This window comes from Schistocerca piceifrons, chromosome 1 (assembly GCF_021461385.2).
Source record: "Schistocerca piceifrons isolate TAMUIC-IGC-003096 chromosome 1, iqSchPice1.1, whole genome shotgun sequence".
In the NCBI taxonomy this organism is placed as follows: Eukaryota; Metazoa; Arthropoda; class Insecta; order Orthoptera; family Acrididae; genus Schistocerca; species Schistocerca piceifrons.
In genome coordinates, this window is record NC_060138.1 from 144,891,167 (window position 1) to 144,918,358 (window position 27,192).

At 43.7% G+C, this 27,192-nt stretch overlaps 1 protein-coding gene across 1 annotated transcript in view; it reads left to right on the forward strand.

Moving 5' to 3' along the window:
- The window catches only part of LOC124790933 (glutamate receptor ionotropic, kainate 5-like), a 173,461-nt gene that overhangs the window by 78,206 nt on the left and 68,063 nt on the right, over positions 1-27,192 (forward strand). Inside the window, exon 2 of the mRNA XM_047257824.1 lies at positions 16,192-16,827. Coding sequence (XP_047113780.1) covers positions 16,192-16,827 — 636 coding nt within the window. The remainder of the gene's footprint in view (positions 1-16,191; positions 16,828-27,192) is intronic.

The following is a 27,192-nucleotide window of genomic DNA, read 5'->3' on the forward strand; positions in this document are numbered from 1 at the left end:
ACAACATCCTTCATTAAGGGAGTTCACGCTTTCGTCTGCTGGAATGCAGGTATGTTCAGCGCCAAAAAGCTGCAATAGTTACTTCGTATGTTTGCATTGTGTTGCCTTTACCAGCCGGTATTAACACACTTAAAGATTTATTTGATTGGTGCTTTGGTTGTCGCTGCTTGATGAGCATCCCTTCAGCGTCCTGTCAGTTGTGCGGTTGCTGTTGTTCCGGTGTTTCCTCAGTATGAGTGGCTGGCGTTGTAGAAGATCACTCTGTCTTGTGGAGAGGGGAGGGGCAGAGGTGGACAGGAAACAAGAAACAAACGGACTTTCACGGGGAAAAAGCTATCACATCAGTTCTTATTGAATGTATTTGATCAGTCTGTCGGTCATACCAGAATCTAACAGCAATATAAACTCAATGTGACTTTGTAATTGCTGTAGCAAATCGATTACCGTGGCATGCGTCAAACGAGATTGTCCCAAACTTGTGACTATGGTTATTAGGAAGTAAATGTAAATGTCGTGAGACTAGGGCCTCCCGTCGGGTAGACCGTACGCCTGGTGCAAGTCTTTCGATTGGACGCCACTTCGGCGACTTGCGCGTCGATGGGGATGGAATTATGATAATTAGGACAACACAAGACCCAGTCCCTGAGCGTAGAAAATCTCCGACGCAGCCTGGAATCGAATCCGGGCCCTTAGGATTGATATTCTGTCGCGCTGACCACTCAGCTACCGGGGGCGGACGGTTGTTAGGATGGAAAGGAGTTTCTATTTCATCACATAACTATTTTCCATGTTTTCTATAAGTTTTTCAACAGATTCCGCGTAACAAGTATCATGTTTTCGCCTTCTGGAACTACGCTGTATGCTTTAAATATTCAAGAAAGGTACTTCGTTTCTCTTTTTCGATTATTTCAGATAGTCGGATAGTCGGGCAGGCAGGAAGCTGACGAAGTGAGCTGGGAAGTAGTGTGAGTGGACTGGTGTCAGCGTATAGATAGAGAGAGAGAGAGGGGGAGGGAGAGAGAAAGAGAGACTCGAAAAGTGATGAGATGTATTGGATGTCCCCATCTATCTAGAACACTGCAAATAACCGTTTGTCCAGAAGTAAAACGGAAAAGGTATGAAGTAAATGTTGTTTAGCTATCAGGAGCATGTTAACCAGCATGACTGCCTTTCTTGTAAATGTCTTCGTTACGAAGATATGAAGTGCAATATGCCTTTTCATAAGTGGATATATATATATATATATATATATATATATATATATATATATATATATATATATGTATATACAGGGTTATTACAAATGATTGAAGCGATTTCACAGCTCTACAATAACTTTATTATTTCAGATATTTTCACAATGCTTTGCACACACATACAAAAACTCAAAAAGTTTTTTTAGGCATTCACAAATGTTCGATATGTGCCCCTTTAGTGATTCGGCAGACATCAAACCGATAATCAAGTTCCTCCCACACTCGGCGCAGCATGTCCCCATCAATGAGTTCGAAAGCATCGTTGATGCGAGCTCGCAGTTCTGGCACGTTTCTTGGTAGAGGAGATTTAAACAGTGAATCTTTCACATAACCGCACAGAAAGAAATCGCATGGGGTTAAGTTGGGAGAGCGTGGAGGCCATGACATGAATTGCTGATCATGATCTCCACCACGACCGAACCATCGGTTTTCCAATCTCCTGTTTAAGAAATGCCGAACATCATGATGGAAGTGCGGTGGAGCACCATCCTGCTGAAAGATGAAGTCGGCGCTGTCGATCTCCAGTTGTGGCATGAGCCAATTTTCCAGCATGTCCAGATACACGTGTCCTGTAACGTTTCTTTCGCAGAAGAAAAAGGGGCCGTAAACTTTAAACCGTGAGATTGCACAAAACACGTTAACTTTTGATGAATTGCTAATTTGCTGCACAAATCAGTGAGGATTCTCTACCGCCCAGATTCGCACATTGTGTCTGTTCACTTCACCATTAAGAAAAAATGTTGCTTCATCACTGAAAACAATTTTCGCACTGAACGCATCCTCTTCCATGAGCTGTTGCAACCGCGCCGAAAATTCAAAGCGTTTGACTTTGTCATCGGGTGTCTGGGCTTGTAGCAATTGTAAACGGTAAGGCTTCTGCTTTAGCCTTTTCCGTAAGATTTTCCAAACCGACAGCTGTGGTACGTTTAGCTCCCTGCTTGGCTACGCGTGAAACTTGCCCGCACGCGTTCAACCGTTTCTTCGCTCACTGCAGGCCGACCCGTTGATTTCCCCTTACAGAGGCATCCAGAAGCTTTAAACTGCGCATACCATCGCCGAATGGAGTTAGCAGTTGGTGGATCTTTGTTGAACTTCGTCCTGAAGTGTCGTTGCACTGTTATGACTGACTGATGTGAGTGCATTTCAAGCACGACATACGCTTTCTCGGCTCCTGTCGCCATTTTGTCTCACTGCGCTGTCGAGCGCTCTGGCGGCAGAAACCTGAAGTGCGGCTTCAGTCGAACAAAACTTTATGAGTTTTTCTACGTATCTGTAGTGTGTCGTGACCATATGTCAATGAATGGAGCTACAGTGAATTTATGAAATCGCTACAATCATTTGTAATAGCCCTATATATATATATATATATATATATATATATATATATATATATATATATAGGGCTATTACAAATGATTGTAGCGATTTCATATATATATATATATTGATAAGTCACTTCATCTCCTCAAAACCTGTTCAAGAACTTATACCACTCACGTAAACATGACGTTATTAAAAACGGTAAACATGATGTTATTAAAAACATAACTGACTTTGACTATCATTTATTATTGTTATTAGAATCTTAATTTTTTATGTTAGTGGTTGAGAGGTCGTAGTGGTAGAGCAGTGCCCATACTCGAGATCAATTTCTTTTTTTGTTCAAAAAGAAACACGTCGGAGGCTGTAAAATAAGGTAAATGTCGTGTGGCACCGCGGCCTGATGCAAGTCTTTCGATTGGTAACCACTTCGGCGACTTGCGTGTCCGGAACACCAACGGCATCCGGCGTTCCCCGGAAGGTCACCCATCCAAGTACTAGTTCAGCCCAACGTCGCTTAACTTCCGTGACCGGGAACCGGTGTTACCAATGTGGCGAGGCCGTTGGCGCTGTAAAATCAAAACGGCTGAAGGGATTGCCTACGGAAGAAGCTGTGGCCTCTATAAGAGAGCTGAGGCTAAATGGACATGGGCGCATACCCAAATGTCGATAGAGTGAGAACGTGTACGCTTTGATCGTCCACTGCAATCAGCAGTGCTGAAAAAATGGAGATTTCATAAAGAGCAGAGGTTGTGCATTGCATTTCCTGACGGAGTAAGGACAATGTAAATTCATCGAAGAATAGGTGTACCAAGAGCAACAAATGTCCGTTATAAGGGTTAAGCCGTGGCAGAAGGACGGATGTAGATGACACACGGTCTAGAATGCCACACGGCGTTACCATTGTTCAGCAGGTGGATGCCCTCAGTAATGAAGACCGGTGAGTTACGGTGGCAGCCATTGCCCCAGAGATTGGAGTAAGAGTCGGAATTGGAACAGACTTTCAGTAGTCTCCGCATACTTGCGCCGCTCTTGGAGGAATTTCTGTTGCATTCTCTCTTTCTGCTACACACCACTGCTCTTCTTTTGACTCCTCCATTTCTCTGCATTCAGCAATACCGAGCGCAGTAGACGGTCGACGCGTAGATGCACTCGCTCCCTCGTCACGTCGGTGCACATCCATGTCCCCCTAGCGGCGAGTATGGGGCTTCATCACTGTTAGAGAGACAATACCTTCTTTCCTATCCTTCCCTACCTTCCTTTCCCTTCCCTTCCCGATCATTAGAGTAGTTTTCATTTTACAGTCTTTGGCTCATTTCTTTTTGAGTGCCCCTTATATTTGCGATATTATTGCTAAGGGTTTCAGCCGTGTGGCTCGGCACTGCCGTGGGGTAGACCGTTCGCCTGGTGCAAGTCTTTCTAGTTGACGCCACTTTGGCGACTTGGGTGTCGATGGGAATAAAATGATGATGAGAAAGACAACACAACGCCCAGCCCCTGAGCGGAGAAAATCTCTGACCCAGCCGTGAATCGAACCCAAGCCGTTGGGTATGACATTCTGTCGCGCTGACCACTCAGCTACCAGGGGCGGACATTGCTCAGGGTGACTCTTAGTAAGAGCCTTAATGAAATTTTGAGCTCTGGCACTCATAAACGCAGCCATCGGCTAACAAATTTATGTGAACAGTTGACGGAAATAAACTTTTTAGCTTCAACGTCTTCACGCTACTTTCCGCACCTGCTGTAAACTTGTTAACTGATAAAACCATGTTTTAGTCAGGACTGCAATCTTCTGCCAAAAATTCAAATTTATTGATATATCAAGATGGGCCAGTTTGACCACTTTCGAGGTATGTCTTTTTGGTAGCTTTTTGTTATTACTTTAAATTGGTCAAATGTATTGTGCTAATGAATTTTAATGTTTGGAAAAATATTGCAGCCCCACAAAACCGCGGTTTTTAACCTATAAAGATATCATATTCCAGAAGAGTGCTGTTGAAGTCCCTGTTACGTCACACTCATTTTAGTTTTACGTGGTTTCTGTAAATGACTTGAGAATAATAATGCCCGTACAGTGTCTACAACAATCGCCTTGTCTCGCTGTGTAAATATGTGCTGATGTTTCGACTCTAATGATTTCAATGTCGACGGGTCATAAAAGTCGTTGACTATTCTTTTCTCACTGAGTTTGATGTTGGTTTTGAAATCGGACCACGTGTGTAAGAACGGCGTAGTGGAGTAGATTATATATTACATCTGAAAAGACTAAACCTGGTTTGGGTAATGAGCTTGGGAAGAGATCATTTAATAATTACGAGACTCTGATTTATTTACATACCCTTCATAAGGTGCCACAAAACTTTTGTAAACGAATGAAACACTTTACTGCATCAATCACTTATATATTTTTCCATTGAGCATTACGTTGCTCCACATCATCATCTTTAGATGGAGAACTGTGTAGTTACATTGCTGTGGAGAGCATAGACGTATTTTCGCAGCAGTAGACCAAGTCCAAGGTAGGTTATGGTACGCCTTTTGCTAGTGACAAAATTATTTTTTCAGAAAAGGCACTGTTAAAGTTAAAGAACATGAATTTGTAAGAGTGAAGTGTACTTAAAAGATAAGCAGAGTCGAAGAAATGTTGCATACTGCCTCTTGTTGTATGTTCTCTTCATTGTACATTTGTTTAAATATCACTTCAAAGATGTTATACGAGTACATGTCAGAGTTATGCTTGCCTACATTGAATACAAATGAATGGTGCAATTTCTAGAGCTTGGCTATTTGTTTGCTATACATCACACTTCAGATATTATATTAAATGGTTATATATACATAAATATTTTTTCTTTCATTTTCAAAACACGATGGATTTGTGCCTAAGCGTGAGACAAAGTTATCAATGGTAACAGCAATAATAATTTACTGACTTGTCATCAATGGTAGAAGCAAAAATAATTTAATTTACTGACTTGTTCCTAAATTTAGGCATCTTGCTAGTTATAAATGCGTTGTGGATTTAAAGAAAGAAACGCTAAATATCTAACAATATAATGTTGCATGCTCCATACTTTGGTTATTTGCATTGTTGTATTAACAAAACGTATTCCTATGTGTTGCATGTCTATATTTTTGAAGATCTTTCTTGTGTTGCACGGCTGGTTATAACAGGTTCTGTATAAATACTGTAGGTGGAAGTTATTGAAATGTAAATGGAAGAGACTAAATAAATTGCTGTGCATTGAAACTCATCATAAATTAGGATAATGTTTAAAATGCTTTGTCAAATCGTTTGAAAATGTGGCTTCAGTAAGTTTCATTATTGTCACTGACTAGATTTTAACCACGTTTCTTTCTGTGCATTCAGGTTTCTAGTTCTCCACACTGAGATATATCTTCTGTCTTTTGTTTACTGCATGTGGTATCTTAAGATTGCTCTGTACACCATCAAATGGATGTCCAGTATTTCTATAAAGGAGACTATTGGCGATTTGTGTAGCGTGTTGTACTGGCAAGAATTGATGTGTTCTTTGAATCTGGTGTGGAAGCTACAGCCAATTTGTCCTGTGTACTTAGCTGGACATGTACTACAATTGAGTTTGTATATGTTAGACGTTTAAATTTATCATGGTTAGTTTTTAGGTTATCATGATGTAGTCTGTTGTTAATTTATTTTTTTATTTGGAATACAATTCTCATTTTACGTTCTTTGAAGACATGTGCAATTTCTTAGGAGATAACCAAGGAAGAAGATGCATGTTGTCATTGTATTTTTGTATTTCTTGATGGCTATTTTGTTCACTTTCTCTTTCACTTTTATAGCTAAACTGCTCATTAGTGTGGGTTTATGTCTATTAGCTGCAGCTAGTTGTTTTCTGATTCTCATTTCATTCTGGAGGCTCACATCAGTCAATAGGATTTTCAGAGCTTAATGCATCATTTAGTGCTATGCTGGTAGTTCGTGCAAATTGAGAGGCAGGAAGGGGCATGTACATGTATGTCAGTGGTGATTGGTTTCCTGCCAATTTATAAGGCTTTTTCACCTTTCTTCGTGATGGTTAGATCAAGTAAGCCAATGGTATTATTTATTTCATGCTCACAGATGAAAGTTTTCATTGAAGGTTTGGAGAATGTCCTGGACATAATCATTGTTTTTCAATTCAACAATTACATATTTTCTCTATAACTGAGCTTTTTGAATCAATGATGGGTTTTTTGTGAAACGTGTGTGCTCAAAGTGGTTGAGCGGCAGTATGCAGTATTTTTTTTTCACTCTACCTCTCCTGTAAGTACCCTTTACTCTGGCAAATTCATGTTTTTAACACTAACAGAGTCTTTTTTGAAAAGACATTTCTGTCAACAGCACATAATCTGCCTTGCACTTGGTCTTCTGTTGTGAAAAAGCGTCTGCATTCTTCACTAACGCCTGCGATGTGGCCACACAGTTCTCCAACTGAATTATGATGGTGTGAAGCAACGAAATGTGTATTGGAAAAATAAATAAATGACCTACGCAGTAAACTGTTGTATTTATATTTTTCACCAACTGTAGACGTCATGATGCTGTTCTTTATGAACGAAGTATTCAAGCATGTAAATGTGTAAAGAAAATCATACCCCTTAAGGTCAGCTGCTAATTGAACAAAAAAATTACATACTATCGGTTTCGAGCATACAAAAGATACGCAATGATAAACCAAAATTGCAACTGCATTGAGGCGGCATGAAACAAAGGTCATATTGACATGTAGTGTACTACATGCTTGGATAGGGAAATGACATAAGTGGTAAGAGTAGCACCATCACGTTTTGTATGTAAGAAAAGACTAAGCAGCGAGTTTTCCTTTCAGAAACTGGATGTGAGTATTGGTTATTTCTGAGAAAATTGTGTTACGCCTCGTGCAACAGGACACAGGTTATTCCCGGTTCTGTGTAAATCATCACAATACAGGTGCCCACGTGTGGATGCTCAGAAGAGAACGAACATTGCCAGACTGAGTTTGCCATTGCCATACAAACCCAGCTCCTGGCGCTATGGTATGGGATGCCATTCGGTACACAATACGATCACTTTTGTTTCATGCAGCCGGTACTTTTGACAGCTGAGTTCACTTTTAAGGTCAGTGGCTATGACCTATCTACGAGGTTTCCGTGGCATCGTTTTTCAACAATATAACGCAAGACAGAATGTTTCCGTGCTGTCCTGACCTATCTCGATAGAGAGGATGTTTGACTGTAACCCTGCCCAGCACGATTTCCGAATCTCTCACCCACTGAAAACAGCTGGTCTTTGGCAGCGGAGAGGCTGACATCCCAGCATTCGTCAGCCACTACTATCTATGTATTCTTGTATAGCGCTGAAGCAGTGACGTATTCCTGTCTGTCATCTACGGTCACTTGACTCCATAGCTGGAGTTCGAAGTTATGCATGACCCCAAATCAGATACAAATTTATGAATTCTACCTACTACAGTGTACATGTACGATACGTAAAATTTTCCTATTCGCTATCGTTCCTGATGTTTCTATTTTAGTAGCCTGCAATGACAATAGCTACCGTATACTATGACACCCTATTGCCAATCACAAAATATAACATGTGAGGTCTTGTTATAATGTAACCAGTAAAAGACCACATAGCATGGTAACTATGATTGTTGTATCCAACAGACTACATTTTATTTACAACATTGTATTATACATCGTACGTAAACTTGACTGACATTTCACGGTAGCTGATGATGATCTGTTCAATTGAAACTACTGGTAAACTTTGTTACTGTTCAATCAGTAGCTTATCTCTTTGAATATGAGTTATTTATATAGCAATTCATTTGTTTGCTGTTTCTGGTCGAAATTTTACTTTTCTAATGTTCTTTTAACCCTGTGAGCCGAAAAATATAGAAAAAGATTCATTTTAAATCTTTTCACAAAACTGAGCGTTATCATCGTAGTAAGCAATGAATACGGGAATAAACTGGCAAAAAGTAAATGACCAGTTGCCTGAAGCGGGTGGTTTCACTTTGTAGCCAATGGGGCATACAGCTTTCACTTCATGATATATAATAAAAAGCAATCTCGCATTTTTCCTAGAAACAATCCCACATCTCGTATCTTCCATGGGCTTATAATGATTAAAACAAATTATGGTCCTAAATAACAAGCAAAAATGGGCCTAAAATTTAATAAATTTGTATTAAAAGCACATACTGCGTCAGTCTTTTCATTTCCAAACCGCTCATAAAAGTATTAATACAAACTCAAATTTACTTTACAGTAACTATAGATACACTACACTCACTGTCAGTGGTCTCCTCAATATGATCATTATATGAAAAACCACTTGTCACAATCTCCTACAGTCACGTTGCACATTATTCACGCCGACCGTTGCTTTGAACGTTGTGAGTGTTACAATGCACTACATTCGTAAAAGTACCTCCGTTACCGCTAGATGTCCCTGTCTTGTAATGGCATCGGTAGTTTCATGCGAAAGGCACTGGTACTTCAAGAAAAAATTAATAAAATGATGGTTTCAGATACAAATCACTGGTACTCAAAGGGTTAAATCACTTACATTCAGTATGTCTCTGTACACGCAAAATGCGTTTCTGCTCGTATGGGACTTCATGATTCCTACATATTGCAGGTGACCTCCAACTACTGAAGGCGCTCTCACACGATGGAGTACTATCGTCAGTGTACAATGGTTGGCAGCACTGGGAACAGCTTCCCACATTTCAAATGGACGGGAATCCCCTGCTCTTCATTCTTGACTTGGAATGTAAAGAATCTTCCGCTCTCCTGAAGAAAGCAGGGGAAAACGGGGTAAGTATTAGAATAAAATAATTTTATGAGTGAATAGAGCGACAGAAAAACGTATAAGTGTATGCTGTCGTCTATTCTTTCAGCATGTCTGCTGTGTGTTTCTGTTTCATTTCACTGACTTTAACGTCGTTTGTATTATAACATACAGCATTTAAGTATTACAGTTAACTATTCTGATGCATCATTGGGATGTATAACCAACGTCTATGTCTGTACACTAGATGGCTCTGTAGTCCGTATTACAGTGTATTGTACTCAATTAGAATGTTATCAGATCTACATCTACATCCATACTTTGCAAAATAATGAAAAATTGAATGGAAGATGGCACTTTCGTTGGTGTCGTTCATTAGCGTTTCTCCCTTATTTGCGAATGGAGCGTGGGAAGAATGATTGCCTGAAGATCTCTGTACACGCCGTGATTAGTCCAATCTTGTCTTCGCCGTCTCTACAAGAGCGATATGTAGGGGGCTGTACTATACTCCTACAGTCTTCACTTAATACTAATTCTTGAAACTACGCAAGTAGGTTTTCTTGGGATAGTTGTCGGCTATCTCCAGGCGTCTGCCACTTCAGGTTTTCGTGAGGCTCTCCCGTATCATCAGTCGCCCTGCCCTTGTCTGTATGCTTTCGACCCTCTCCCCCCCCCCCCCCCCTCGATATTCCTGTTAGGCATGAATCCCATACAACTGAGCAATATTTCGGACATGTCGTGCGAATGTTTTGTAAACAGAATCCTTTGCATGCTGATTACATTTTCTCTGTAGTCCACCAATGCAGCGAAGATAACTACCTTCTTTACCTATGACTGAACCTATGAGAGCATTCTATTTCAAATCCTCACCAACTATTACACCCAGTTGAAACTTCCTGGCAGATTAAAACTGTGTGCCCGACCGAGACTCGAACTCGGGACCTTTGCCTTTCGCGGGCAAGTGCTCTACCAACTGAGCTACCGAAGCACGACTCACGTCCGGTACTCACAGCTTTACTTCTGCCAGTAACTCGTCTCCTACCTTCCAAACTTTACAGAAGCTCTCCTGCGAACCTTGCAGAACTTCTGTAAAGTTTGGAAGGTAGGAGACGAGGTACTGGCAGAAGTAAAGCTGTGAGTACCGGACGTGAGTCGTGCTTCGGTAGCTCAGTTGGTAGAGCACTTGCCCGCGAAAGGCAAAGGTCCCGAGTTCGAGTCTCGGTCGGGCACACAGTTTTAATCTGCCAGGAAGTTTCATATCAGCGCACACTCCGCTGCAGAGTGAAAATCTCATTCTGATTACACCCAGTTATTTATACGAGCTGACTGATTCTACAAGTGACTCGTTCTCATCGTAGGATATTACGTTTTTTGGAGGGCACATTTTACATTTCTGAACTTCTAAAGCAAGCAACCACTCTTGCAGTACACCTCAGTAGCTGCGTGATCAGTGCGGCTAAGGATCATACGGAGCACCCTGGTTCAATTTCCGCTACTGCCAGGAATTTTTGTTCTTCGTGGAAAGACTTGAACTGTGTGCGCTCAGCCTCTAGATGTCAATTGACGTGCTGCTTGAATGGGAAGCAGCTCCTTCACAGTCTGAATAGCCGACGACCGGGAGGCCGGTGTGTGCCAACACGCCCACCCACACAGCAGCCCGGCCGAATGACGCCATATGGGACGGCGGACGATCTTCACTGCGCGCTCCTCCAGGCCCGATCGCAGAGTTTAGCTCAGCCGGTCTTAGAAACACTCTGAAACCTGTTTGTATGTCCCTCCTTGTAATAGATGGTTACAAGGACGCAGGCTATTAACATGAAAGCCGGCCGGGGTGGCCGAGCGGTTCTAGGCGCTACAATCTGGAACCACGCGACCGCTACGGTCGCAGGTTTGAATCCTGCCTCGCGCATGGATGTGTGTGATGCCCTTAGGTTAGTTAGGTTTAAGTAGTTCTAAGTTCTAGGGGACTGATGACCTCAGATGTTAAGTCCCATAGTGCTCAGAGCCATTTGAACCACTTATTTATTAACATGAACTGAAATTTAAAAACAACTGCAGCCGTCTCTTTTGCATTTCATTTCTTTAGGCAGGGAGTTTCGGTGTTCCGTTACACCACCTTCACGCCCCTTGACGATAGTACATTGGAAGGAATCCAATCTCGTGTGCAGTCATAACAGGAGCCACTATTATCTCTGGTTTGCACGACACTATCCCTTCGTTCATCAACCGACGACTCATTATTTACTCCTGTTGTGAGGGCACGCGAGATTGGATTCCACCCAATTTACGTTGATCAAGGGGCCTGAAGATGCTGTTATGGAACACCGGAACCTATTGCATAAATAAATTAAATGCAGGTGTTTTAATTTTTATTTCGCTTTGAAATCTTGTCATTATATGACTGCATATTTGTGTAGTTTTTTTTCAGAGAATACTTCATTATAGACAATTTATCATCCGTAAAAATCTGAGGTTCTTATTAATTGTCTCCCGTATCTTTAATATACAACACGAACAGCGAGGGTCCCGAAGCAGTTCCAAGGATCACGCCCAAAGCTACTTCTACGTATGTCGACGTCTCTCCATCCCAGATAACAAGCTGCATCCTCTCAACCAAGAAATCCTCATCCAGTCACAGATTTCGTTTGACATCCTATGTGGTCGTACCATCATCAGTACTCGTGTGATACTGAGTAAATGTTTCTCGTAAGTCCAGGAATACTGCATCCGTCTGCTTGCCTTGACCCGTGTGAGAAAAGAGCTATACGAGTTTCGCATAAACCATGTTTTCGAAATCCATGCTGTGCTGGTACTGCGAACGGCTGAAAGGAAGGGAAAACTACAGCCGTAATTTTCCCTGAGGGCACGCAGCTTTACTATATGGTTAAATGATGATGGCGTCCACTTGGGTAAAATATTCCGGAGGTAAAATAGTCCCACATTCGGATCTCCGGGTGGGGACTACTCAGGAGGACGTCGTCATCAGGAGAAAGAAAACTGGCGTTCTACGGATCGGAGCGTGGAATGTCAGATCCCTTAATCGGACAGGTAGGTTAGAAAATTTAAAAAGGGAAATGGATAGATTAAAATTAGTGGGAAGTGAAGTTCGGTGGCAAGAGGAACAATGTTTCTGGTCGGGTGAAACAGAATTATAAATACAAACCAAATAGGGGTAATACAGGAGTAGGTTTAGTAATGAATAAAAAATAGGTGCGCGGGTAAGCTACTACGAACAGCATAGTGAACGCATTATTGTAGCCAAGACAGACACCAAGCCCACGCCTACAACAGTAGTACAAGTTCATATGCCAACTAGCTCCACAGACGACGAGATGAGATACAAGAAATTATTCAGATAGTTAAGGGAGACGAAAATTTAATAGTCATGGGGGACTGGAATTCGATAGTAGGAAAACGAAGAGAAGGAAAATATGTCGGCGAATATCTAATGGGGATAAGGAATGAAAGAGGAAGCCGACTGGTTGTATTTTGCGTAGAGCATCACTTAATCGTAGCTAACACTTGGTTTAAAAATCATGAAAGAAAGTTGTATACGTGGAAGAGGCCAGGAGACACTGGAAGGTTTCAGATAGTTCATATAGTTGTAAGACAGAGATTTAGGAACCAGGTTTTAAATTGTAAGACATTTCCAGGGGCAGATGTGGACTCTGGCCACAATCTGTTGGTTATGAACTGTAGATTAAAACTGAAGAAACTGCGAAAAGGCGGGAATTTAAGCATGTTGGCTATCTCTGGATAAACTGAAAGAGCCAGAGGTTGTAGAGAGTTTCAGAGAGATTATTAGGAACGATTGACAGGAACAGGGGAAAGAAATACAGTAGAAGAAGAATGGGTAGCTTTGAGAGATGAAATAGTGAAGGCAGCAGAGGATCGAGTAGGTAAAAAGACGAGGGCTAGTAGAAATCCTTGGGTAACAGAATAGATATTGAAATTAATTGATGAGAGGAGAAAATATAAAAATGCAGTAAATGAAGCAGGCAAAAAGGAATACAAACGTCTCAAAAATAAGATCGACAGGAAGTGCAAAATGGCTAAGCAGGGATGGCTAGAGGACAAATGTAAGGATGTAGAGGCACATATCACTAGGGGTAAGATACTGCCTACAGGAAAACTAAAGAGACCTTTGGAGAAAGGAGAACCACTTGCATGAATATCAAGAGCTCAGATGGAAACCCAGCAGAAAGGTGGAAGGAGTATGTGGTGTCACCGCCAGACACCACACTTGCTAGGTGGTAGCCTTTAAATCGGCCGCGGTCCGTTAGTATACGTCGGACCCGCGTGTCGCCACTATCAGTGATTGCAGACCGAGCGCCGCCACACGGCAGGTCTAGAGAGACTTCCTAGCACTCGCCTCAGTTGTACAGCCGACTTTGCTAGCGATGGTTCACTGACAAAATACGCTCTCATTTGCCGAGACGATAGTTAGCATAGCCTTCAGCTACGTCATTTGCTACGACCTAGCAAGGTGCCATTACCAGTTACTATTGATGCTGTAAAACATGTACCATCAAGAGCGATGTTCACCATTTATGGATTAAAGTTAAGTATTCCATAGCTACGTCCTTTTTTGCTAGTCTCGTTTCCTTGACCTGTGCCAGACCTCACGCCAGCCTGCGTGAGCTAAAACGCGTGCCTTTCGGCTTCCTCTCATAGTGGGTTGGCTGTCTTGCCAATCCACAACAGAGTATATGGAGGGTCTATACAGGGACGATGTTCTTGAGGACAATATTATAGAAATGGAAGAGAACGTAAATGAAGATGAAATAGGAGATTTGATACCGCTTAAAGAATTTGATAGAGCACTGAAAGACCTAAGCCAAAACAAGGCCTTGGGAGTAGACAACATCTCATTAGAGCTACTGACAGCCTTGGGAGAGCCAGCCATGACAAAACTCCACCATCTGGTGAGCAAGATGTATGAGACAGGCGAAATACCCTCAAACTTCAAGAACAATATAATAATTCCAATCCCAAAGAAAGCAGGTGTTGCCAGGTGTGAGAATTACCAGGTTATCAGTTTAATTAGTCACGAATGCGAAATACTAACATGAATTCTTTACAAACGAATGGAAAAACTGGTAGAAGCCGACCTCGGCGAAGATCAGTTTGGATTCCGTAGAAATGTAGGAACATGTGAGGCAATACTGACCCTAAGACTTATCTTAGAAGAAAGATTAAGGAAAGGCAAACCTACCTTTCTAGCATTTGTAGACTTAGAGAAGGCTTTTGACAATGTTGATTGGAATACTCTGCTTCAAATTCTAAAGGTGGCAGGGATCAAATAAAGGGAGTGAAGGCTACTTACAATTTGTACAGAAACCAGATGACAGTTACAAGAATCGAGGGGCATGAAAGGGAAGCAGTGGTTGGGAAGGGAGTGAGACAGGGTTGCAGCCTATCCCCCATGTTATTCAGTCTGTATATCGAGCAAGCAGTAAAGGAAACAAAAGAAAAATTTGGAGTAGGAATTAAAATCCATGGAGAAGAAATAAAAACCTTGAGGTTTGCCGATAACATTGTAATTCTGTCAGAGACAGCAAAGGACCTGGAAGAGCAGCTGAACGGAATGGATAGTGTCTTGAAAGGAGGATATAAGATGAACATCAACAAAAGCAACACGAGGATAATGGAACGTAGTCGAATTAAATCGGGTGATGCTGAGGAAATTAGACTGGGTAATGAGACACTTAAAGTAGTAGATGAGTTTTGATCCTTGGGAGACAAAATAACTGATGATGGTCGATGTAGAGAGGATATAAAATGTAGACTGGCAATGGCAAGGAAAGCCTTGCTGCAGAAGAAAAAAATGTTCAAATGTGTGTGAAATCTTATGGGACTTAACTGCTAAGGTCATCAGTCCCTTAGCTTACACACTACTTAACCTAAATTATCCTAAGGACAAACACACACACCCATGCCCGAGGGAGAACTCCTCCGCCGGGACCAACCGCACAGTCCATCACTGCAGCGCATAGACCGCTCGGCTAATCCCGCGCGGCTTTTGGAGAAGAGAAATTTGTTAACATCGAGTATAGGTTTAAGTATCAGGAAGTCTTTTCTGAGAGTATTTGTATGGAGTCATGTATGGAAGTGAAACATGGACGATAACAAGTTTCGACGAGAAGAGAACAGAAGCTTTCGAAATGTGGTGCTACAGAAGAAAGCTGAAGATTAGATTGGTAGATCGCGTAACTAATGAGGAGGTACTGAATAAAATTGGGGAGAAGAGGAATTTGTGGCACAACTTGACTAGAAGAAGGGATCGGTTGGTAGGACGCATTCTCAGGCTTCAAAGGATCACCAATTTAGTTTCAGAGGGCAGCAGGGAGGGCAAAAATAGTACGGCGAGGCCAAGAGATGAATACAATAAGTAGATTCAGAAGGATGTAGGTTGCAGTAGTTACTTGAGGATGAAGAATCTTGCGCAGGATAGAGTAGCATGGAGGGCTGCATCAAACCAGTCTCTGGACTGAAGACCACAACAACAAAAACATGAAAACATTGAGCAGGCGAGCATTTTTCAGAGGCAGTGATCCACTCTACTTCCAAGTGCCTTTTTTAAGCAAAATGGTGAGATATTTGCAGGATCTCCAGAGAGACGGCGTGGAAATCAAACACCAAAAATTGAATCAAATAATTGTCTTATGTTTTCACACTGTCCTGAGGCCTGAATGTGCACAGTGATAATCCGCCTTTTCTCTTATATGCTTATCATGATAATCAAAATCTGTAATTTATAGTAAAATAATGGCTACGGTTTCTAAAAGTCATTTACCACTTTCTTTACAGGAGTTCTTCAAACCTCCACATGTTTGGCTGATCCTGCACGATGCTTCTCCTGCAGGTGCTCTGGGACTCACAGATACTGTCGCTGGCATTAAGTTACCTGTATCAACACGGATAAACAACGGAAGAAACTTCGTAAAAGAACAACATATTACCGTGCACACTTTCAACAATACAATAACGACGGATGTAATAAAGCTGGGAGATAAAGATTGCAATTCAGCGGAAGTCTATGACTTAAGTGATAGGACCAGTTCAATAAGAAGCACGGGGTACACAAACAGTAACAGTATGCACGTAACTAAAATTCCTTTTCGCACCAGCAAGGAAAACTCTGAATTCAACTTTAAAGGAATTAGTGACGATACTCCAGTGGATGAGACTGTAGAAATTTGTTTTTATTGTGAAGTATTTCGTGAGCTGAACATCCTCGTTGACAGTCAGGTGCTTGTAGGTAGAAGGGATGCAGATAGTAAGTACACAATTCTGGAAGCCTACAGGCGTAGAAAACACGGCGAACTCGTTGTTTCGGAGCTGGGGCACTGGGAGAGGTCAGCTGCCGTCGTCTGGAAAGCTGTCCGCGAAGTAGCGGTCAGGAGACTGGACCTGAAGCGCACAAAGGTGGTGGCATCCATTGTGGTAAGTTTCAACATAATTACAAAGTAGATATCTTTTAAGTCTCATCCGTTACTAAAAAGCTACATAGTTCCATGCTTTAGGTGCAGGTGACACTACTATTTTTGAGAATTCATTTGTTTCACCAACGACCCTCAGACAGTTGGTAATGTCATCGGTTCCTGAGTGCAGCGTAGACTTCAATTACGTTCCCTGACTTGTGACTTTGAACATTATCCATCTATTCCATGCAGAAAACATCATGGAGGTCTTCACCTTGTTGAATGACTTCTGCTTCAGCTTCTGCCCTGTGCATCAGTGGGAACAACAAATGGGTCGAGGCGGGATGAGGGGGTGGGGGGCACGCAGTCAGCTTACTCATCTCAGAGCATAGCTTTTATTTCTTTATTTCTTATGTTCCGTCGGACTATGGGAACTCATTCGCTGCACTGGCGGCTCTCAGGCAGTTAGTGATGTCATAGATCTCTGAGTACAACGCAGAATTCCACATTCCTTGCACTGCCGGCTCTCAGGCAGTTAGTGATGTCATAGATCTCTGAGTACAACGCAGAATTCCACATTCCTTGCACTGGCGGCTCTCAGGCAGTTAGTGATGTCATAGATCTCTGAGTACAACGCAGAATTCCACATTCTTTGCACTGGCGGCTCTCAGGCAGTTAGTGGTGTCATAGATCTCCGAGTACAACGCAGAATTCCACATTCCTTGCACTGCCGGCTCTCAGACAGTTAGTGATGTCATAGATCTCTGAGTACAACGCAGAATTCCACATTCCTTGCACTGCCGGCTCTCAGGCAGTTAGTGATGTCATAGATCTCTGAGTACAACGCAGAATTCCACATTCCTTGAACTGCCAGCTCTCAGGCGGTTAGTGATGTCATAGAGCTCTGATTACAACGCAGAATTTCACATTCCTTGCACTGGCGGCTCTCAGACAGTTAGTGGTGTCATAGATCTCTGAGTACAACGCAGAATTCCACATTCCTTGCACTGGCGGATCTCAGGCAGTTAGTGATGTCATAGAATTTCACATTCCTTGCACTGGCGGCTCTCAGGCAGTTAGTGGTGTCATAGATCTCTGAGTACAACGCAGAATTCCACATTCCTTGCACTGGCGGATCTCAGGCAGTTAGTGATGTCATAGATCTCTAAGTACAACGTAGAATTCAATTCTCTCGCCCAGACTCGCACCGCGAGGAAACCTTTCAACTTGGTTTTGAGTACTTATGTGTTTATCACACTTTATTCCATTCCAGAGTAAGCCTACTGAAAATGAAACCGGCTGAATTATGCACACCTTTCCTTACAATGGCTGAGGCAAACATTTCTGAACAATGTACAGTGCTATGCAACCGTATACTCTTTTTACGTCTAGTGCTCACTGAATGAATACTGCAGTTTATTCTTAATGACTCACTATTGTCAACAACGTATGCCATGACTCAGTACGTGTGCAGGGACAGCAGAGTTAGAATTTCGAAATATCTGAACAACGACCTACACGAAGTTACCAAACTGACAGCACCGATCAGTGTGACCGCGCGGTTCTGGGCCGACAGCATTCTTGGTGGGTTAACAGAGTTCCGCAAACCGCAACACCATACGAGTAACTGAGTGAAAGTAACCAAAGTAAACAATAAGTCTTCGAGTTTCGGCGTCAGAAACAGTGGTGATCATTCTTACTCTCCGAAAGAACAGATACCGTATGAGGCTTACCGGCCAATGATCTTCTTCAGTGCGGATGCACTCACTTTGCCCAAACTCTTACGGGAATCGGTAGATCGACTGCCATGAGTAATGAGTACAGTGGGTAGGGCACTACAAATGTGTGTGGACAGTAAGTTGGAGATGTGAGTTTCACGGGGAGCGTGCCAGAGTTAAGTCTCTGCAGTCGCGCTATCCTTTGTCTCCTCGGTGGCTCAGACGTCTAGAGCGTCTGTCGTCTAAGCAGGAGATCCGGGGTTTGAGTCCCGATCGGGGCACACATTTTCAACTATCCACCTTGATATTTATCAACGCCTGTAAGCGGCTAAAGGTCTGGATTTTGCTGTAATTTTAAATAAATCTCGTTGACAATGGAGAATAACCGTCTTCTTCCTACTTTGTAGATGCGAAGTGAACCGGTTTTGAGTTTTTTCCCGTATCCCACAATTTTACAACATAAACAGCAAGTACTAAATGTTTGATCAGGTGAATATTCGCAACTGAGGAATATATATATATATATATATATATATATATCGACTGCCATGAGTAATGAGTACAGTGGGTAGGGCACTACAAATGTGTGTGGACAGTAAGTTGGAGATGTGAGTATATATATATATATATATATATATATATATATATATATATATAGGGTGTTAGAAAAAGGTACGGCCAAACTTTCAGGAAACATTCCTCACACACAAATAAAATAAAGAAAAGATGTTATGTGAACGTGTGTCCGGAAACGCTTAATTTCCATGTTAGAGCTCATTTTAGTTTCGTCAGTATGTACTGTACTTCCTCGATTCACCGCCAGTTGTCCCAATTAAAGGAAGGTAATGTTAACTTCGGTCCTTGTGTTGACATGCGACTCATTGCTCTACAGTGCTAGCATCAAGCACATCAATACGTAGCATCAACAGATTGGTGTTCGTCACGAACGTGGTTTTGCAGTCGGTGCAATGTTTACAAATGCAGAGTTGGCAGATGACCATTTGATGCATGGATTAGCACGGGGCAATAGCCGTGGCGCGGTGCGTTTGTATCGAAACAGATTTACAGAACGAAGGTGTCCCGACAGGAAGACGTTCGAAGCAATTGATAGGCGTCTTAGGGAGCACGGAACATTCCAGCCTATGACTCGCGACTGGGGAAGACCTAGAACGACGAGGACACCTGCAATGGACGAGGCAATTCTTCGTGCAGTTGACGATAGCCCTAATGTCAGCGTCAGAGAAGTTACTGCTGTACAAGGTAACGTTGACCACGTCACTGTATGGAGAGTGCTACGGGAGAACCAGTTGTTTCCGTACCATGTACAGCGTGTGCAGGCACTATCAGCAGCGACGGAGGGTGGATGCATGTACCCTCGCTAACGGAGGACATTTTGAACATTTCCTGTAACAAAGTGTTTGAAGTCACGCTGGTACGTTCTGTTGCTGTGTGTTTCCATTCCATGGTTAATCTGATTTGAAGAGAAGTAATAAAATGAGTTCTAACATGGAAAGTAAGCGTTTCCGGATACATGTCCACATAACGTATTTTCTTTCTTTGTGTGTGAGGAATGTTTCCTGAAAGTTTGGCCGTACCTTTTTGTAACACCCTGTATATAATATCCGCTTCAGCTGCCAGTAATTTTCTTAATCTATTCCACTGTCGGTTTCGGAGCTTAAAGCCTTCTCTTCAGGTGGCACCCAATATGAACAACAAGAGGGGCTACTAACGTACAGGTAACATGTAGCTAATATACTAGAATGAAAGCTACAGTTGCGGGAAGTGGTGTACCCGCATTAATTATCGGAACATACATGTGTGGCGGTCGGGCCATTGAGTCATGGGGAATCACACCACATGGGACTCGAACAAAAACACTAACTTCTCGACAGAAATGAATTCAGTAATACTGTAAATATAAGTAACTGAAATCACGAGTAGGACCAGCAGTCGCAGCGACTGCTTGGACGGCACGACACGGAAGTAACTAGTGCAAATATGGAAATTTGTGGTAAGGTACTATGGGACCAAACAGCCTTAAACTAAACTTCCTGGCAGATTAGAAGTGTGTGTCCGACCGAGACTCGAACTCGGGACCTTTGCCTTTCGCGGGCAAGTGCTCTACCAACTGAGCTACGAAGCACGACTCACGCCCGGTACTCACAGCTTTACTTTTGCCAGTACCTCGTCTCCTACCTTCCAAACTTTACAGAAGCTCTCCTGCGAAACCTTGCAGAACTAGCACTCCTGAAAGAAAGGATATTGCGGAGACATGGCTTAGCCACAGCCTGGAGGATGTTTTCAGAATGAGATTTTCACTCTGCAGCGGCGTGTGCGCTGTTTTGAAACTTCCTGGCAGATTAAAACTGTGTATGCCCGACCGAGACTCGAACTCGGGACCTTTGCCTTTCGCGGGCAAGTGCTCTACCATCTGAGCTACCGAAGCACGACTCACGCCCGGTACTCACAGCTTTACTTCTGCCAGTACCTCGTCTCCTACCTTTCAAACTTTACAGAAGGTCTCCTGCGAAACCAGGCTGTGGCTAAGCCATGTCTCCGCAATATCCTTTCTTTCAGGAGTGCTAGTTCTGCAAGGTTCGCAGGAGAGCTTCTGTAAAGTTTGGAAGGTAGGAGACGAGGTACTGGCAAAAGTAAAGCTGTGAGTACCGGGCGTGAGTCGTGCTTCGGTAGCTCAGTTGGTAGAGCACTTGCCCGCGAAAGGCAAAGGTCCCGAGTTCGAGTCTCGGTCGGGCACACAGTTTTAATCTGCCAGGAAGTTTCAAAACAGCGCACATTCCGGTGCAGAGTGAAAATCTCATTCTGGAAGCTTTAAACTAACTTACGCTAAGGACAACATGCACACCCATTCCCGAGGGAGGACTCAAACCTCCGATAGGGGGAGCCGCGCGAACCGTGACAAGGCGCCTTCGATCGCTCGGCTACCCTGCATGGCAGTAACTAGTGCAGGCGGCCCAGAAGCCAGATGACAGCGGCGACGGAAACGACTGAAGTAGGAGCCAGTGAGAAGGGGAACCAAAGAAAATAGCTGCAGAGAGCGGGAAACGGGAGTTTACTGGTCAGTCTGCTTACGTAAGTGCGGCTCACAAGATATATACAAACAGAACTACAAATATAAGAATAATATAGTAACATACACATGTGGGGAATCGGCAAAAATACCTAAAAGTGTCCGCCGGCTTAGCTGGGTGGTAACGTGCACGCCTCCCATGCAAGTGGGCCCGAGTTCGATTCCCGACCGGGCTGGAGATTTTCTCTACTGAGGGCTGGGTGTTGTGTTGTAGTCATCATCATTTCATCCTCATCACCGACGCGCAAGTCGCCCAATGTGGCGTCGACTGAAGTATTCGTATATGTTTCAATACGTTTGTGTGTGGGTGCGTTGGCTTGAAGACACGGCGCAAGCGCTCTAGCCAATAACAGCGCATGTGAATGAGGATTTCGGAAGAGTGTGGCGTGAGGGACAGTACGGCACAGGACAGGGGAAGTTTGCGCTTGATCGCGAGAGATACAAATATTTCGTAGTGCCGACTTGTGTATTTGTGAGATTTCCGTGGCTTCTGCAATGAACACGTAGTACGCATTTGGAAGTGAATATCTTGCGAGCTATGTTGTTGTTCGTAACTTATTACATGCAGTAGGAATCTATCGTTTCCCTGTTATTCAAAAATGGTTCAAATGGCTCTGAGCACTATGGGACTTAACTTCTTAGGTCATCAGTCCCCTAGAACTTAGAACTACTTAAACCTAACTAACCTAAGGACAGCACACACATCCATGCCCGAGGCAGGATTCGAACCTGCGACCGTAGCAGTCGCGCGGTTCCAGACTGTAGCGCCTAGAACCGCTCGGCCACTCCGGCCGGCCCCTGTTATTCAACTTGTATTTTATTTAATTGCTGGACCATCGACACCAATAAGTGTATTGCCGAAATATACCGCATTCTTAAAAGTACTTCTACTATCGTAGTCATCATTTAAAGTCGTTAAGATAGTACCTGCAGATTTTATTTAATTGCAGTTTTTCATTTATAAATTTATATGTTACATTCATAATTCGCAATTGCGGAGTGACAGAAACGTTCGACCAATCGACTCATGTGTGTATTCTTATCATATACTGTAGACCCAGCAGTATTGGGCTTGTAATGCGGCAACTACGTATCCCAGCCCCTAGACAACGAAACCAGCCAAATCTTTCAATATTGCAACTCAGAGTCGGAGGGTACGTAGTTGAGGGCCACCTCATTTCATTCATTTTCTATTTGGAAGCCTGCAAGCTGTATCTACCACGTCCTGATTTTACTCCATGACATGCTGTAGGCCATGGACGATGACGTAGCTCTCCTTCAGGAGGTGCATGTTGCAACTTTCTGTGCTCCTCATGGTTTTACGGCACATGTGTCTCATGCTTCCCCTAGAAGTAGTGAGGTGACGGTCCTCTTACGTGGCGGTATCCTCTCTGATGCAGTTGACTATATCCCTGATGCCAGAGGTAGCAATTTCAGGAGCCATTCTTTCAGCTGACTCGATCGTGTTTACATTTCCCGCGATATTGTCTGTGGGGTTCAGTCTACTGACGTCTGGCCCATTGCGATCTTTGACCATGACGCATATATCTGCACCATCAATCTCTGCCGCCAAAGGGTGTAGCACGGCCGTGGACCACGGAGACGGGACACGATCCACCTTACCTCACCCAACTGCCGGCAGCTCATGGAGAGCACGTGAGCAGCTAGTCGTCGACGTCATGATGCCTGTCAGTCTGCCCTGTCGCATTGGGTGCTCTGTGTACAGCCTGCTTTCCGCATTGTGTTCGTTGGTTACGGAAGAACTCAGGAATTCTATTTCACCTTTCTCCGGGAATTTACTATGATGCCGTATTCGTCAGAGCGCCAGGTGATAGAGAATCGTGCCAAGGCACAGCCCAGGTCCCTCTCTTGTCGCCACCTTGATCTATAGTCAGGTCGCGCACATACGATGGGTTAGTGCAAGAGCGTCCATCTATGTATCATGTCATAGCGGAGCGACGCCACCGTCGGAGGAATTTGATTAATGTTCTTACGATTGATGATGGGCTACGTTTTGATATCCAACGGGATATTGGTTCTCTCCTCCATGCCCATTATGTTATGCTGTACTCTGAACAACGTCATCGCCCTGCCAACATTAAGACGGTCTCTAGACTCTCATTTGGCTCGGTTCCCGTAGATACGACGATGGATCTGATTGCTAACGTCACCGAGGACGAAGTCCATGTCGCTATGCAGGAGGGTTCTATGAACAGGTCGCCTGGCACTGACGGCTTCCCACTGGAGATTTATCGGATATTTCGTCTCCATCTGGCACCAGTGTGGACGGAAATTTGTCAGAAACTTATGTCACCTTTTGTGCCGATTCCAGACGGTTTCCTAGATGGTTTCCTCATTCCCAGCCACGAGCCTAGGGGTACCTCACGGATATGCGATTATCCCCTCTTGACATTACTCAACAATGATACAAAGACCTTTACCCGGCTGTTGGCTGCGCTGCTTAAATAAACAGCTTAGTACCTGGTTTCTCCCGATCAAACTTCATTGGGAACTGCCAATAACATCCGCACTCCCCTTTGTCGGCATCTGGACTTAATCGCTCTTGCTCACATTCGTGGTATGCCTGGAATTTTGGCAGCTCTTGAATTCAGACACGCGTTCGTTCGAGTTGATCACGATTTCCTGGAAAGTGTACTCCGCAATATGGGCTACCCTGATACTACCGTCGACGTCGTAATCCATCTCCTCCGTGGAGCTACGCCTCGTGTAATCCACAGTGGCCGTCTTACTCCTCCCATCCCTATCCGTCGATCAGTGCATCAAGTCTGCCTGCTCCCTCCACTGTTGTATGCATTCGCCATGGAACCGTTGCTGTGCAGCCTCCGTCAACGCCTCTCTGGGATGTCTCTTGGTGACCATGTATTCAGTTGCACTGCTTATGCAGACGATCTCGTCACCGTTCTCCATAGCGGTGCTGAGGGCAGGGAGTCTCTGATATGGGCTACCACCTACGGCGAAGCTTCAAGTAGCTGTCGTAGCGTACGAGAATAGCACGCCATGGCTATGGGTGGGGGCTTCCTGAGAACAGTCCTGCTTCTTTCCTTGTAGCTGATACTCTCCGATGCTTAGGACTCGATTTCGCAAGTGATCTGCGGCGGTCAATTGCCCTCAACTGCAGACGTCTGCTTTCCATCTACGAGTTGGGCTCTTAGGTCACCGTTTACGAGCACTCGATCTTCTGCAACGCATAAGATACGTAAATCTATATTTGGCGTCACGTATCCCCCACGTAGCACAGACACTTCCTATTCCGCCATCCATTGCCCACCCCATGCTCGCGGCATTGGGTTCGTTTGTTTGCCACGGCTTGCTGTTCAAGATAAGGAACAAGACCCTCACCCTGCCCTGGTGCAGAGTGAGTTTAGGTCTGTGTCACGTGCCTGACAGAACGGTAGCCCATTTATTTGCTCCCTTGTGACTTTGTGACGCCGTAGTCCTACGTTCTTTACCAGCTTATTGCTGGAGACCCTAGCACCACACTCTCTCTCAACACCTATCCAGCTTTCGGAAGTCTCGCTGCCCTTCTTTTACTTCCGCCTGTTCTTCCTTGAACTGAGCTACTGCCGGCGCAATTGACATCCACGAAGGCGATCTATGGTTTCCTTCAGCAGCGCATTTCACCGAATGTGGTTGGGAGGAAGCTTCCCAACGTCGACTGGCGTGCCGTTTGGCAATCGGTGTGCGCTCCTTATCTTGACACTGACGTCCAGTCAGTATGGTACCTTACTGTCAATGGGAAGCAAGTACGCCGGTCTCGCCCTCACAGGATTCACCTCGCAGGCATCCTGTTGTATGCCTACTGTCATGTTACGGAGTGAACATCGACGAGAGGTGTCTGGTTCTTGGTCTGACAGATGTTGACCTATCTACCCGTACGACTCCTCATCAGATACCTACTCAACTGCTCCTCTTTTCGGACGCGGGATACTTACCGCAACCAAAGACTGTGAGGTTTGTTGATGGCGCGAAATGTATACTTGACTTGTGACAGTTCCTTAATGAACGCCATTGTGCAGTTATCTGCAATCCAAAATACTGACAATTTTTCTCCAGTTTCCTTTGATGTCTTCTTTAACCCACCTCAGACCTGAGGTGTTCCGGTCATGAAGAGTTCATCTCTGCCTCTTCCACACTTAGAACCGATATATTCACTGGTCACCGGAATGTTCTTCTCGGAAGAACTCTACGTTGATAGTCTCCATTAGTCTGACCTCTTACTGCGCCTTCCTCCCCCCGTGACGCCGGTTTCCTGATATTTTCGGTGGTATTAACGAAAAAATTAATAAATAAATAAATAAAAATAAAAGAAGAATGAAAAGGAGAATAAGTAAATAAACGATGTTCATTGTACCTCTGCTCCACGTTCCCTACGCTTTCCTTGGTTCCTGGTGGATGGGAGCAGGGCATGGTGGCCAAGCCTTGGGTTGCGACCCCTGCCCACTTGGCTCTCACCCCTCCCTTTCGACGCCGGGAAGGTTCATTTAAGAAAAGGGGGGAGGGGGGGTAGCCACTTTGGTTGATAATCAAATCATCCTTGGCCCCGGATTCGAAACACTGATTAATAATCAGTAGGGAGTGTGTTACTGGGAACAGCTCAGTGATAGGGTTGTTCTTATCAGAATCGACAGCAAACCAACAGCGAGAACGATAGATCGGGTATACATGCTGACGTCCCAAGCTGAAGATGAACACATAGAGAAAGTATAGGAGGATATTGGAAGAGTAACACAGTACATAAAGGAAGATGAAAATCTAATAGTCATGGGGGACTGGAATGCAGTTGTAGGGAGAGGAGTAGAAGAAAAGGTTACAAGAGAACATAGACTTGGGACAAGGAATGAGAGAGAGGAGAGTAATTGAGTTCTGTAATAAATTTCATCCTGTAATACCTAATTCTCTGTTCAAGAACCGCAAGAGGCGGAAATATACTTGGAGAAGGCCCGCTGATATGGGAAGATTTCAGTTAGGTTACATCATGGTTAGACAGATATTCCAAAACCATATACTGGATTGTAGGACATATCCAGGCGCAGATATAGTTTCAGATCATAATTCGGTAGTGAAGAAGAGTAGGATGAAGTTTAAGAGATTATTCAGCAAGAATCAGTACGCAAGGAAGTGGGATACGGAAATACTAGGGAACGACGAGATACACTGGAAGTTCTCTAAGGCTATAGATACTGCAATAACGAATAGCCCCGTAGGCAGTTCAGTTGAAGAGGAATGGACATCTCTAAAAAGGGCAATCGCAGACGTTGGAAAGAAAAACATAGGTACAAACAAGGTAGCTGCGAAGAAGCCATGGTAACAGAAGAAATACTTCAGTTGATCGATGAAAGAAGAAAGTACAAGAATGTTCATGGAAATTCAGCAATACAAGTCGCTGAGGAATGAAATAAATGGGAGGTGCAGGGATGCTAACACGAAATGGCTGCATGAAAAATGTGAAGAAATTCAAAAAGAAATGATTGTAGCAAGGACTGACTCAGCATATAGAAAATCAACACAGCCTTCAGTGAAATTAAAAGCAAGGGTGGTAACATTAAGAGTGCAACAGTAA